Source organism: Magnusiomyces paraingens (assembly GCF_902498895.1).
Source record: "Magnusiomyces paraingens strain CBS 517.90 genome assembly, contig: contig2, whole genome shotgun sequence".
Classification (NCBI taxonomy): domain Eukaryota; kingdom Fungi; phylum Ascomycota; class Dipodascomycetes; order Dipodascales; family Dipodascaceae; genus Magnusiomyces; species Magnusiomyces paraingens.
This window is the reverse complement of record NW_022474068.1, coordinates 1,832,762-1,844,933: the sequence shown is the minus strand read 5'-3', so window position 1 is coordinate 1,844,933 and position 12,172 is coordinate 1,832,762. Positions and strand designations below refer to the sequence as shown.

The 12,172-nt window shown below is 37.5% G+C and overlaps 5 protein-coding genes across 5 annotated transcripts; 2 read left to right on the top strand and 3 right to left on the bottom strand.

The window, feature by feature from the left end:
* Nucleotides 1–195: 195 nt before the first annotated feature.
* Nucleotides 196–4,319, top strand: SAPINGB_P002326 (uncharacterized protein; the record flags this gene model as incomplete). Its single annotated transcript, XM_031997045.1, has 2 exons — nt 196–3,486; nt 3,540–4,319. The coding sequence occupies 2 exons, from the start codon at nt 196–198 to the stop codon at nt 4,317–4,319; spliced, it is 4,071 nt and encodes a 1,356-aa protein (XP_031852936.1).
* Nucleotides 4,320–4,715: 396 nt separating this feature from the next.
* On the top strand, nt 4,716–5,848 carry SAPINGB_P002325 (uncharacterized protein; the record flags this gene model as incomplete). Its single annotated transcript, XM_031997044.1, has 2 exons — nt 4,716–4,740; nt 4,791–5,848. 2 exons carry the CDS (start codon nt 4,716–4,718, stop codon nt 5,846–5,848), a joined length of 1,083 nt encoding a protein of 360 aa, XP_031852935.1.
* Nucleotides 5,849–6,009: 161 nt separating this feature from the next.
* SAPINGB_P002324 (uncharacterized protein) lies at nt 6,010–7,179 on the bottom strand (the record flags this gene model as incomplete). The annotated part of the gene is made up of 1 exon (XM_031997043.1): nt 6,010–7,179. One exon carries the CDS (start codon nt 7,177–7,179, stop codon nt 6,010–6,012), a length of 1,170 nt encoding a protein of 389 aa, XP_031852934.1.
* Nucleotides 7,180–8,083: 904 nt separating this feature from the next.
* Nucleotides 8,084–9,667, bottom strand: SAPINGB_P002323 (uncharacterized protein; the record flags this gene model as incomplete). Its single annotated transcript, XM_031997042.1, has 1 exon — nt 8,084–9,667. The coding sequence occupies one exon, from the start codon at nt 9,665–9,667 to the stop codon at nt 8,084–8,086; it is 1,584 nt and encodes a 527-aa protein (XP_031852933.1).
* A 949-nt stretch (nt 9,668–10,616) lies between these two features.
* SAPINGB_P002322 (uncharacterized protein) lies at nt 10,617–12,086 on the bottom strand (the record flags this gene model as incomplete). Its single annotated transcript, XM_031997041.1, has 1 exon — nt 10,617–12,086. One exon carries the CDS (start codon nt 12,084–12,086, stop codon nt 10,617–10,619), a length of 1,470 nt encoding a protein of 489 aa, XP_031852932.1.
* Nucleotides 12,087–12,172: the final 86 nt, after the last annotated feature.

Here is a 12,172-nt window from a genome sequence, read left to right as displayed (position 1 = left end):
ACAAAGCAATTTATATCACATGACATACGCGTATTACGTGAAAACCTTAATCGCGAAAAAAGTTCTCTGGGAAAAAATAAACAAAAAAAAAAGCATTCAGGTTGGTGGTAGGCAATCCTTTGATCTTTTTTTATTTTTTTATTAATATTTTTCATTTTTTTCGTTTTTTTTTATACTTACTATTTTAGACAAACAATGACAACAGATAGAAATGATAGTTTCCAACATCTTCTAGACAGTGAAAGTCTAGAAAGCTTTTCAAGCTTAGATATTCCAAATATTCCAACAGCCAAGCGTGTTAAGTTTTTCCACCGGTATCCAAGCTCTGAGGATAAAACCAATAATCAATCAAGCAATCTCGAGAGTCTTAAATCTGCCAATCACTCAGATACCATTGAAAATATACCACCAACTTCGCAGCCGCCATCAACAGACCTTAACAATACCCAGGCTCAGATAAAGGCAATCACAACAGATCCTGCATTTCGGAATGAACTCGAAGCTATTGTTGGCCCCTTGTCTACCCAAAAAGTTTTGGAACTTCGAGATAGATCTAGTGGCAACGTTAATCGTGCTGTGAATATTCTTTTTGATGAACAATCTATGTCAACTGCACCGGTACAAGCACAAGCACCAGAACAAGCACCAACACAAGTAAATGTAAAACCAAATTGTTCTTCTTCTCTGTCGGTTAGAAGTTCTGAAGACGAACCTATCACAGCATCTCAGAACAACTCTTTAAATGAAGAGCTCGGTACAGCTTCTCAGAATACTCTGGAGGATAATTTACTCCCAGCACTTTCTCAAGAACCTTTAGCTAAGTCGACACCTCTTGTGGGTAAATCCAGCAATTTTCACAATCAAACTAAAAGTCGTTTACAAACACCAGAAGGCCCTGTTTTCGCCACCAAAAATCATTCCTCTCAGTACTTCTCTCCCGATTTAGACTATACATGGACAGAACGATATATTGGCAGTCTTCAAGCCGACATTCTTGTTACAAGAAGCGGTAAAAATTTGATTCAATACCAAGAAAAGCTGAATGTTATTTCTGCCTCTTCTTCTTTTTCTGCAAACAAGTCAAGTTCTTTTGTGCGCATTTCCAACTCTAAAGGCCTTGAAGTTGGCAGGTTTAGCGGCGATCTTGCTCGCATTATTTCTATCTTGATAGATACCGGAACATGTACCTTTAAAGCAACTTGTATTTTTGCTGATTCTAAACTCCGAATTGGCGACCAATTTTTCATTCAACTTGACTGCTATTTACTACGGCATGCTTTTAGTGGAACAGATATTATTCATTCGCATGAAATTACCGGTATTAATGATCCGTCTGATCCCCAGCAGCAAATTAACCAATTTCTCACTCAATCTGACTCTACTTTAAAACTAATTGGAGGAAACGGTTTTTCCGTTTCCCAGTTGTCACCAAGGAAACGCATGGCACAACCGATACCAAATAACAAGGCTTTTTTTAATAACTCTCGAGAATCTCTCGATGAATCCATTTTAAAGACCCGCCAAAAAGCACTCGTTTCTATTTTCAACAAAATTTCCTTGAAGCCACTTCATCGGTCTAAACAAGAAAACACTAGTGCAAATCCAATCCAGTTGTCGAACGAGGACCTTTTTGCTCAGCTTGAAAAAGCATCTGAGATGGCTGTTATTACACCTGTTGCTGGAAAGCAAAGAGCACTTGAAGATGTAGATATCGACAAGCAAACTAACATGGAAGGCACAGAAGAGCCTAACTTTGATCAAGCGCAATTGGATACAGTTTATAGACGAACTTCGGAAGCCCAAGACAGAATGCTAGAAGAAGTGGACCCAGGTGACACATTTGCCATGAAATTACGACCATATCAAAAGCGTGGTTTAAACTGGATGTTACGTCGTGAGTCTCCTGAACAATATCATGGTGACAGCGCGGAGCGAGATGCAGATGGGGCAATAATTGAACCCATGAACCCTTTATGGCAAGAGTTTAGCTGGCCTGATAATCCTAATCTTTCTTTAGAAGCTGGGTCTAAACCATTAGGTCCGCCTACTTTTTACGTTAATCTCTATGCTGGAGATTTATCTCTCAAGTTTCCACGGCAAAAAAAAATGGTTCAAGGCGGAATTCTTGCAGACGAGATGGGTCTTGGAAAGACAATTTCTACCATGGCTGTTATTCACACCAACAAGTATTCTGAAGAAACAGAGTATGACGAAAACTTGCCCAGTTCCCAAGTTCTTCGTGAAAAACGTGATAAACGTGGTGATTTCGCCAAGTATACAACATTGATTGTTGCACCAATGTCATTGTTGTCTCAGTGGGAAAGCGAAGCTTTAGCATCTTCAAAAAATGGAACAACCCGTGTTCTTGTTTACTACGGAAGCGCAGCAACTTCTATTAATCTGCGGTCTCTTCTTTGTGGCCCAAATGCAGAAAAAGAAGCACCAAATGTCATTGTTACTAGTTATGGAACACTTGCTTCGGAACATACAACTCTGGTACGATACCGAAAGCGCCAACTAAACCTAAAGGCTTCTGGAAGGACTCTTGACGGAAGCTCTACTAAGAAAACCCTACATGAGGCTGGGGATGATCAAGGCCATATTTGGGACGATATAGGGACAGAAGACTGGGAGGACGATGCGGATCTTGGGCTATTTGGTCTTTATGGTGTTGAATTTTATCGTGTTGTTTTGGACGAAGGTCACGTAATCAAGAATCGCACAACAAAAACAGCCAAGGCATGTTATGACATTCGGAGTCAAAGAAGATGGGTTTTGACAGGTACTCCCATTGTTAACAGATTAGAGGATTTGTTTAGTCTGATTAAGTTTTTGGGTGCTGAGCCTTGGAACAACTTTTCGTTCTGGAAAACTTTCATTACTGTCCCTTTCATGAATAAAGATTTGGAACGTGCATTGACAGTGGTGCAAAGCGTTATGGAACCAATTCTTCTAAGACGTACAAAGCTAATGAAGGGTTCAGATGGCAAACCTTTGGTTGAACTACCTTCCAAGGAGGTTCATATTGTTACAGTTAAATTAACCCACGAAGAGCGAAGCATATACGACCTTATTTTTGCCTCAGCTAAGTCCGCGTTTGACAAAAATGTTAATAATGGAACTGTTATGAAGAGTTATACCACCATCCTTGCTCAGATTTTACGCTTGCGTCAAGCCTGTTGTCATCCCTCGATGGTAACTGAAGCTCTGCTTGCTCAACAAAAGTTCCCGGAAAATATCATGAGCATTAATAAGATTGAAGAGCTTGTGGCTGATTTCAATAAGACTAAACAGACAAATGATCAGGGTGCTATCAGCTCTTCAGAAACAGAAGAGAAATTTGAGTATGAAGTTCTGAGTGCTTTACAGCAAGGAGATCCTATCGAATGTCCAATTTGTTTGACTGAAAATATTCTTCAAGATGACATGGCTGTTACTGAATGTTTCCACATTTCTTGTATGGACTGTCTTTTGAAACACATTGAGGTAAGTTTTTTTTTTTTTTTTTTTTTTATACTGACCCAAAAAAAAAACTATAGTTATCAAAAAAACTTCATGGAAACCCGCAGTGCCCTATATGCTGCGCACCAATTTCAGAAGAAAATCTATTTACTGTTCAAAGAGAAATTCCAATTACTTCTGGGCTTTCTAAAAATACGGTGGTTGAAGATGGAATCAAGCCCAAAATTCGACTGCAGCCATATAATCCACATGGCCAGTCGGCAAAAATACAGTTTTTACTGAGCAAGTTGCGAGAAACCAGAAGACAAAATCAAAATGAAATTTGCGAGCATGGAATTATTTCATCAGCTAAAAGTGGGAAAAAGAGTTCCAAAAATGCCAACATTATTAAAACTGTGATTTTTTCTCAATTTACTGAGTACCTGGACATTATTGAGCGCGCTTTAGCAGCTGAAGGATTTGTGAGTCTTCGATTTGATGGCTCTCTTTCACAAGCTGAAAGAGCACGAGTTTTATCAAGATTTAAGGGCGAATCTAATGATACAAACGTTCAATATGATATTCTTCTGATTTCGCTTAAAGCTGGTGGTGTGGGTTTGAATTTGGTGTGTGCACAGCAAGTGTTTCTTATGGACCCATGGTGGAGTTATGCTGTTGAAGCTCAAGCTATAGATCGTATTCACCGCATGGGACAAGAGCATACAGTCAATGTGTATCGAGTTATTGCTGAGAATTCAGTAGAAGAAAAGATTTTGCGAATTCAACAGCGCAAAATTGCATTGGCGAGTTCCATTGGCATGACTGAAGAGGAGCGTAAGGCACAACGTATGGATGATATCAAGTTACTTTTCCAATAGATCAATTAGAAACATTGTAATATATTAAATATTTATTTGTTATTCTTTACTTGATGTCTTATAAGGAAGGACATTTTGGTGATTTCTTTTTTTCTTCTTTTTTTTTTTAATTTGGATCTTGGATAATGGAGTGGGAGGCAACGCGTTCTTCTATATGAAGGAGTAAATATTCTTTGTTACATCTAATGTTACAGGGGCGTATGCGGAAAATCGCAAAAATCTGGGGTTTGAATTTTGTTTAATAAAATGATGCAAAATCACATGATATAAATATCCTTTAAAACCACTTTCAAATCCTTAGCAATAAAGGATTTTCAAAGATTTTGTTTTTTTTTTTTTTTTTTTTTTGAACATTAAGATTTTATTGTATTTTTTTAAAAAAAAAACACCAAAAAAATGTGCAGATTTCTTATTTTCAAAGGTAAATATAAATAATTTATCTCAATTTGCTAATTTATGCTAACATTTTAGGCACTGATCCTATTCTATTGGCTCACCTTTTAACACGGCCAGCCCATTCTATTATAAACCAGTCGTATGACTCTCGACTTCGACTGGATACGCGCAGACCCATTAATGGTGATGGCTTTGGAGTCGGATATTATCCTAACAACCGCAACGATCCTGAGCTTAGTGACGGAGGTCCATGTGTTTACTGCGCCATTACTCCTGCATGGAACAATGTGAACCTTGAGCGCTTAGCAGACAAGACCAAGTCTGATTTAATTTTTGCTCACGTCCGCGCATCTACTGCAGGCATTCTTTCCGAGTCAAACTGCCATCCATTCGTTTACCATACTCTCATGTTTATGCATAATGGTAACGTCTCATGCTTTGAAAGAATTAAGAAGCGTCTTGCCGATCACGTTCGCGAAAAGTACTTTTTAATTGTCCAAGGTGGCACTGACTCTGAATGGGTTTTTTCTCTTTTCCTTGACTGCCTTGAGACTTTAGGTGCTGATCCATCAGCCAAAAATGGAAAGTTTGATCCTAAAATGCTTCGCCAGGCTCTCCTTAATGCTATTGAATACATTAAGGATTGGACAAAAGAAGCTAATGTCCCACCAAACGAACCAAGTTTACTTAACATTGCCATCACGGACGGCGACAGTGTTGTTGTTTCACGTTATGTTACTAGTAAAACTGAAGAAGCTGCTTCGCTTCATTTCTCGTCTGGTACACGTTTCTTTGAGTACAGTCCTGGCCAGTATCGCATGGAACGTCGTGACAAGGGTCAGAATATTATTATGGTCGCTTCCGAACCTCTCACATTTGAGCGCAACGATTGGATTACTATTCCCACTAACACAATCCTCACGATCAAAGGACAAACAGTTTTAATACACCCCATTCTCGACGAATACCATCAGCCTGATCCTTCAGTCACTAGATCCAGTGGCTTTGCTGAGAGCAAAGGTCTTGTCAGTGCTATGCCTGTCGAAACTTCGACAGGAGATGTTCCTCCTTTGGAAAGAGAAGGCAGAAGAAGAGATTCTCTTGTTGCCAGCTCTATTGCTTCTTGTGCTTAATGTTTACAAAAAAAAATGTGCTTTCTTTCGCTTATGACTTAACGACATGTATTATTACCTATTTTTTTATTTAGTTATCCTTGTTCAATGTTTCACAATACTTAAAATATCAATCTAATATAATTAATGAAATAGGTTGTTCAACTAGGTGTAAAAGAGGTTTATATAATTTGATGGGATGAGTGGCAAGAATATGAAGGTGGCAATTCCTCTGTGTGAGTAACAGGTAGGCTTGAAACTGGTGTATGAAAGCACTGAGAAGATATGTGCTCAGGTAAAGTAACTTGGAGGGCACCTTCTTCAAGTGTAGGGGAATAAACAGGAGGTGGTGTTCTTGATCGTTCTGTGGCATTCAAAAATCGTTCATCACCTTGGGGATAAACGCTGATAACATTTAGGTGGTTGAACTCACCAGCTCCGATACGTTCTCTAAAGTCAACGATACGAGTTCGAAAATTGTTGAACTTGAAAACAATTAAATACATGTGATATGTATGGCTGAGAGAAAGAAAAAGCATGATCCATGGAATCATTATGTATTGTAGAAGCGGGGTGGCATTAACTTCCCAAGCACCTAGACTTCTGTTGATGAGCACCGACAATTGTACATCCATGCCAATAGAAAACGAGTTACCAAGGAAAAGGCATCCACTGCAAATAACTGAGATGATGAGCGAACGGCGGTCCCAGTTTGCGGAAGAAAATGGGAAATAAACTGAGTAGTACGTTTGATGCAGAAAGAGTATAGCTGCCAAAATGTAAAAAGTTTTTATTGTAGCGCAAAAACCTACAGCAATAGGTTCGTAGGCTCGCAAAGATGCAAGTACTGGAGAATATCTGTATGCCTCAATCAGAATTTTAGCACTATCTTCCCCAACAAAGTTCTGAAGAAAAAATGGAATTCCAAATCCATAAACGGCAGAGGTAGAAACGTACTCGTTAGGGTCAATAGATGCATGAAACAAATGGGAGGTCAAATAGTAGGTGTCATTAACCCCCATTCTTACATCAATCAAGCCTTGAGTTGCATTGGTTAATTTCTCAGTGATGACTCCATTCGGTCCAGCAAAGATTTCTGCCCATTGAAACGATGTAAGGTTGGGAATTAAGACACCTAAAGTACCAAAATTGTACGACAAAATATAGCCAACAATGTAAATCGGGAGGAAAATTGCGACGGGGAAAAGTGAAAGACAAGAAATTAAACAAACATCATCAGATCGGCACTTTCCATTGTCTGAATCATGTGGGAAAAGAAGAAGGTGAAGCTTAGAGCCTTTAGGAGTAGATTTTTTGGCGGTCAAACGATGCATACTGAAAAAATGGGCCATCTAGTACTATAAGTTTTATCTGAGTATGACGGGGATTTTAGTCGAGATTAGTTTTTTTATTTCAAAAACTTCAAGAAAACTTCCCAATTTTATATTGAGAGCCTTCTAGGATAACTAATGCCATGATGAAATTTTGAACAAGGTCTTGTGTAGACAGCTTTTTTGTTTTTGACATTGTATTGGGGCTTCATTTCGTTAAGGCGCTGTGTGTTTCAATACCAGTAAAAACCAAAACAGTTACAAAAAGTGAATTTTAACATGTTGATAAATAAGGAGATCTAAATATTCACTTGTTTTTTTTATTGAGAACTAAAATATTTGATCTTTCAGTCGGTATTAAAAATCTTTTAATCAATCGTTTGATAAGTTCCTTAGAAAAAAAAAAAGTTAGCTTTGGTGGCAGGATAAGCATAAGCAAATCAAAAAGAAAAGGAATTCTGGTTTTTTGATGGGATAAAGTGGTAAACGTACTCATATAAACTTAGACTTCAATATTTTCGAGTAAGAAAATCCTTTTTTATTTTTGATATATCCAATGGTTTATAATTTCTTGGTTCTTTTAAAAAAAAAAACAGCATTTCAGGTTCCAGGAATTTAATTCCACTTAAAGTGGTGGTAGGTAAAGCATCTGAATTTCTCTTTTCCACCATTTTATTACTAAACACTCACACACCTGGAAACCCCTTATCACACAGAGCCTCTTAAAATTTCCTATTAATATCCTTTAATTTTTAAATTATCAAGATTAGTTTTTGTTAATAATGGTTTACAATTATTGGCATTGATAAAATGCTTGTCACTATATTTTTTTAAGTATTTCATTTTATGATTTATTTTAAAACCTAAAAAAGCATACATTTTCAGAAAAAATAAAAATAAAAATAAAGCTATCTAACAGGATAGTTTATCGAGCTCTACGAGAAGGCTCATATGACTGTGGGTATCCTGTCGACTTAGTTCTGGCAGATTTAGGGTATGCTACAGACTCTTGGTATCTGCGAATCTCATTCACAGCATAGAAGCTCGAAGTGTCGTTATCTATGTCATCCTGAGTATAAGCAGGCTTATTCCTTTCAGCACGCGCAATGGCCTTTGCTTCTGCTATCATTGCTGCTTCTGCATGGGCTTGTCCTTTAGCAAAGGCTCGCTCCCGTTCTCGTTTCTTCCGTTCTTCTTCCTTAGCTTGCTTTGAGGCCTCAGCAAGTTCACGCATGCGGATCCTCTCGGCCTCCTTTTCAGCCTGAGCAAACTCACGCAAACGAATCAATTCTCTTTCCCTTTCCTGTTTTTGTTCTAAAGTGACGGCCTTTAATCTCCCCTCCTCTTCAAGCCTCATCTTTCGCTCTTCGTCCTGTCGCTCCTTGGTTGCTTGTTTTTCGGCTTCTCTTTCAGCTTTAAGTCGCTTAGCTGCTTCGCGTTGTTCCTCCTTTCTAGCTTGAGCCTCGGCCTTTTTCTCTGACTTGTTTATTTTTTCAGCATTTCTTTCTTCTTTCCTTCTAGCTCGAAATTCAGAAATGTATCTAGGAGGAAATTTATAGGAAAGTCCATTTATCACAATCCATTGTCTGTCATTATATTCCCCATTTCTAGCTTTTTGTCGTTCAATTTCCATAGCAGCTCGCAATCTGTCGAAACCATAGAGAACTTTGTATTGCACATATATCTGAAGTAAAGAAATCAAGAAAGTCATCCAGATTAAAAGGTTTCCATTTAATGAAAGGCTGGCATGAAATCCCAAGTCTGTGAAATATTTATTGACGATAAGCATAATGGTGAGATCAGAAAGAAGAAGGATGAAACTACCAGTACCAAAAAGAATGGCATTTATAATAATATACTTGTATGCCTTACGATCCGACTTTTCATCCTCGAAAGTAAAATATGCCCCGTAAAAGAACAAGTATACGTTGATGAACATGGGGATACCCAAACAAAACTTGACGACCCAGAGAAGGATCATGTGAAAATTCCCATACTGGCGAATAGAATTGAATAGAGAGATAGAATGATAAGCAGTAAGCATGGGCTCCTTGAAGTTATAAGGTACAAGTCGTTCAATAAAGTAGCCAACCTTGAACCCGTATAAAGGAGCACAGCCATAGGAAATGTCATCTCTATCCACGTCAACTTGAGCAAAGCAGAATAAATGGGAGTAAATGCGTTGACCACTATATGGTTGAAGTAAATAGGTAGTGAGTGATCCAAAAAGAGAGCTGAGTTGCTGGTTAAGGTCGTTGTCGTCTGTTTTAAAAATATTTGAAAGAGAAGTAGCGTTTAACTCTGGGAAGTCGACACGAAGGGTTCCAAAACTTGAGCCAAAAAAAATTCCAAAAAATGCTACTGCTGTTAAAAAAATCAAAGCACCAGAAATCGTAGCATGGATATACATGAGCAAAAGTGAATCCATATATCCACCATCAGACGGAAAGTTGCTCATATAGACTTTTGTTCTTGTATTGGTGTTGTAAATTCGATGTCCTTGAAGCATGATAATTGAAGAATGGTGAGAAAAAAAAATGGAGATCTGGTTTAGAATTTCATATAAACAAAAACTAGAAAAACTTATCAGAGAATGGGTCCTTTTTTATATATTTAAGCTAAACCTCAGTGTTCATTAAAAAGCCCATAGTTTTTCCGTTTCTTGCATTTGTTTCATTGTCATAGCGTTGAGAATTTTATTTGCAATAGATTATCAGTATGCATGCAAATGAGATATTGGACATGATTAAAATTTTAAGTAGTCTTTTTAAAGAAAAAAAAAAAAAAATATTCATGATAGCTTTCTTAAAATATTGGTGATTTAGCTAGAAGTTACTCATACTTTTCAATCAAGGAATGTTTCAAGAAAAAAAAATGGATTAATTTGAGCCTCCATTAAACGACAATAGTTCAAGACAAAACTTAGTCTAGGGTATCATAAATATATCTGAAAATGTTGGAAATATAGTTTCTTTAATTAATATTTTATCATTCTTAGCACGGAGTTTAACAAAAATGTAAATCCTTCAAATTTAACCATCTTGTTTTTTTTTGTTAATCTTTATGGGAAAGTGATTATCAAGCTTTAATTATGAAATTGGGTATAAACGGGTTGGTAGAAATAATTGATTGTGTAACTAAAGTGTAACATGAAAATCAAGATATGGGATCCCATATCTTGATTTAACTCCGGAGTTAATTTCTCAAAGTAGTTTTTTTTCTTCTGGTTCATTGTTTCATCTAATTATTCCAGAATCATTAGAGTTGCAAACAAAACACTCATAGTTGATTTTTTAAAAAAAAAAAAAAAAAGCCTACGTTCTTAAGATTTGCTCTTGAAATTGAATGGATTAAACATTATGAAATTTCATGATTATATTGTGGCTTGAGATTTTTCAAACCTTGTATTTTTTTCAACCTAACTAAGCATCCCAATTATTTAAAAGCAAAAAAATCGCTTAACGCGCTCTACGGGAGGGTTCGTATGACTGTGGGTATCCAGTAAACTTTGTTCGGGCAGACTGTGGATATGCCACAGATTCTCTATATTCTTGAATCTCATCAATATCACCGAAGCTAGAGCTGTTGTTATCCATATCATCCTGAGTACTAACAGGCTTGTTCTTTTCAGCACGAGCCATGGCTTTTGCTTCTGCTTTCATTACTGCTTCGGCACGCGCCCTTTCTTTGGCAAAAATCCACTCTTGTTGACGTTGCATTCGTTCCTCTTCTTGAGCTTGTTTGGCAGCTTGAGCAAGTTCACGCAAACGAATCCGTTCAGCTTCCTTTTCAGCCTGAGCAAGCTCACGCATGCAAACCCTTTCAGCTTTCTTTTCTTTCTTTTTTTCCAAAGCAATAATCTTTAAACGCCCTTCTTCTTCAAGCTTCATTTGTCGTTCTTCTTCTTGCCTCTCCTTAATGGCTTGTCTTTCAGCTTCCCTTTCGGCCTTAAGTTGAATCGATACTTTAAGCTGTTCTTCCCTTCTAGCATAAGCCTCTGCTTTTTTCTCCTCTTTTTTTGCTCTTTTAATCCTTTGTTGTTCTTCCCTCTTGGTTTGCAATTCAGAAAGGAATTCATCTGGAATCTCAAGATCATTTGGATTAATATAAACATATCCCATACCATTGTAATCACCATTTTTACCTTTTTGCCGTATGAACTTTACAGCAGCTCGATATATTTCAAACCCATAAACAATCTTATACTGGGCCCATAATTCAAGAAAAGCAATAACAAAAGTACCCCAAACAATAAGATTCCCCCAAGCGGTAAGGCTTGCATAAAATCCCCAGTCCGTGAAGTTCTTGTTGATAATACCCAATATGGTTATATCCGTAAGGAAAAGAGTAATACACCCAATTCCTAAAAAAGCTGCATTGGCAATGATATACTTGTATATCTTTCGATCCTCTTTTTTACTATCGAAAATGTAAAATGATTGATGAAAGAGGATGTAAACAGATAGAAACATAGGGATACCGAAACACAATTTGACAAGCCAAAGCATAACCATGTGTAGATTTCCATAAGAGCGAATGGAATTAAAGGTAGAAATGGATTGATAAGCTGCAAGCATTGGCTCCTTGAAGTTTTCAGGTACGAGACGTTCAATAAAGTAACCAACCTTGAAGCCGTATGAAGGTGTGCAGCCATAAAGAATTTCATCTCTATTCACGTCAACCTGAGCCATACAGAATAGATATGAGTAAAGGCGTTCACCACTATATTGTTGAAGTTCGTAGTCAGTGAGTGATCCGAAAAGAGAACTAAGTTGCTGGTTAAGATTGTTGTCGTCGGTTGTGAAAATATTTGAAAGAGAGGTAGCGTTTAACTGCGGGAAGTCAACGCGTAAAGTACTCAAGCTTGGATCTAAGAAATTGGCGAAAAACAATACAGGAGTCATTACAAAGGAACAAATCACAAGCATGACTTGAGTATATACTATTATTTTTGTGTTTGTTCGGCCGCCATCAGATGGAAAATCTCCTAAGGCAATTTTTGTTGTTTCCGCGG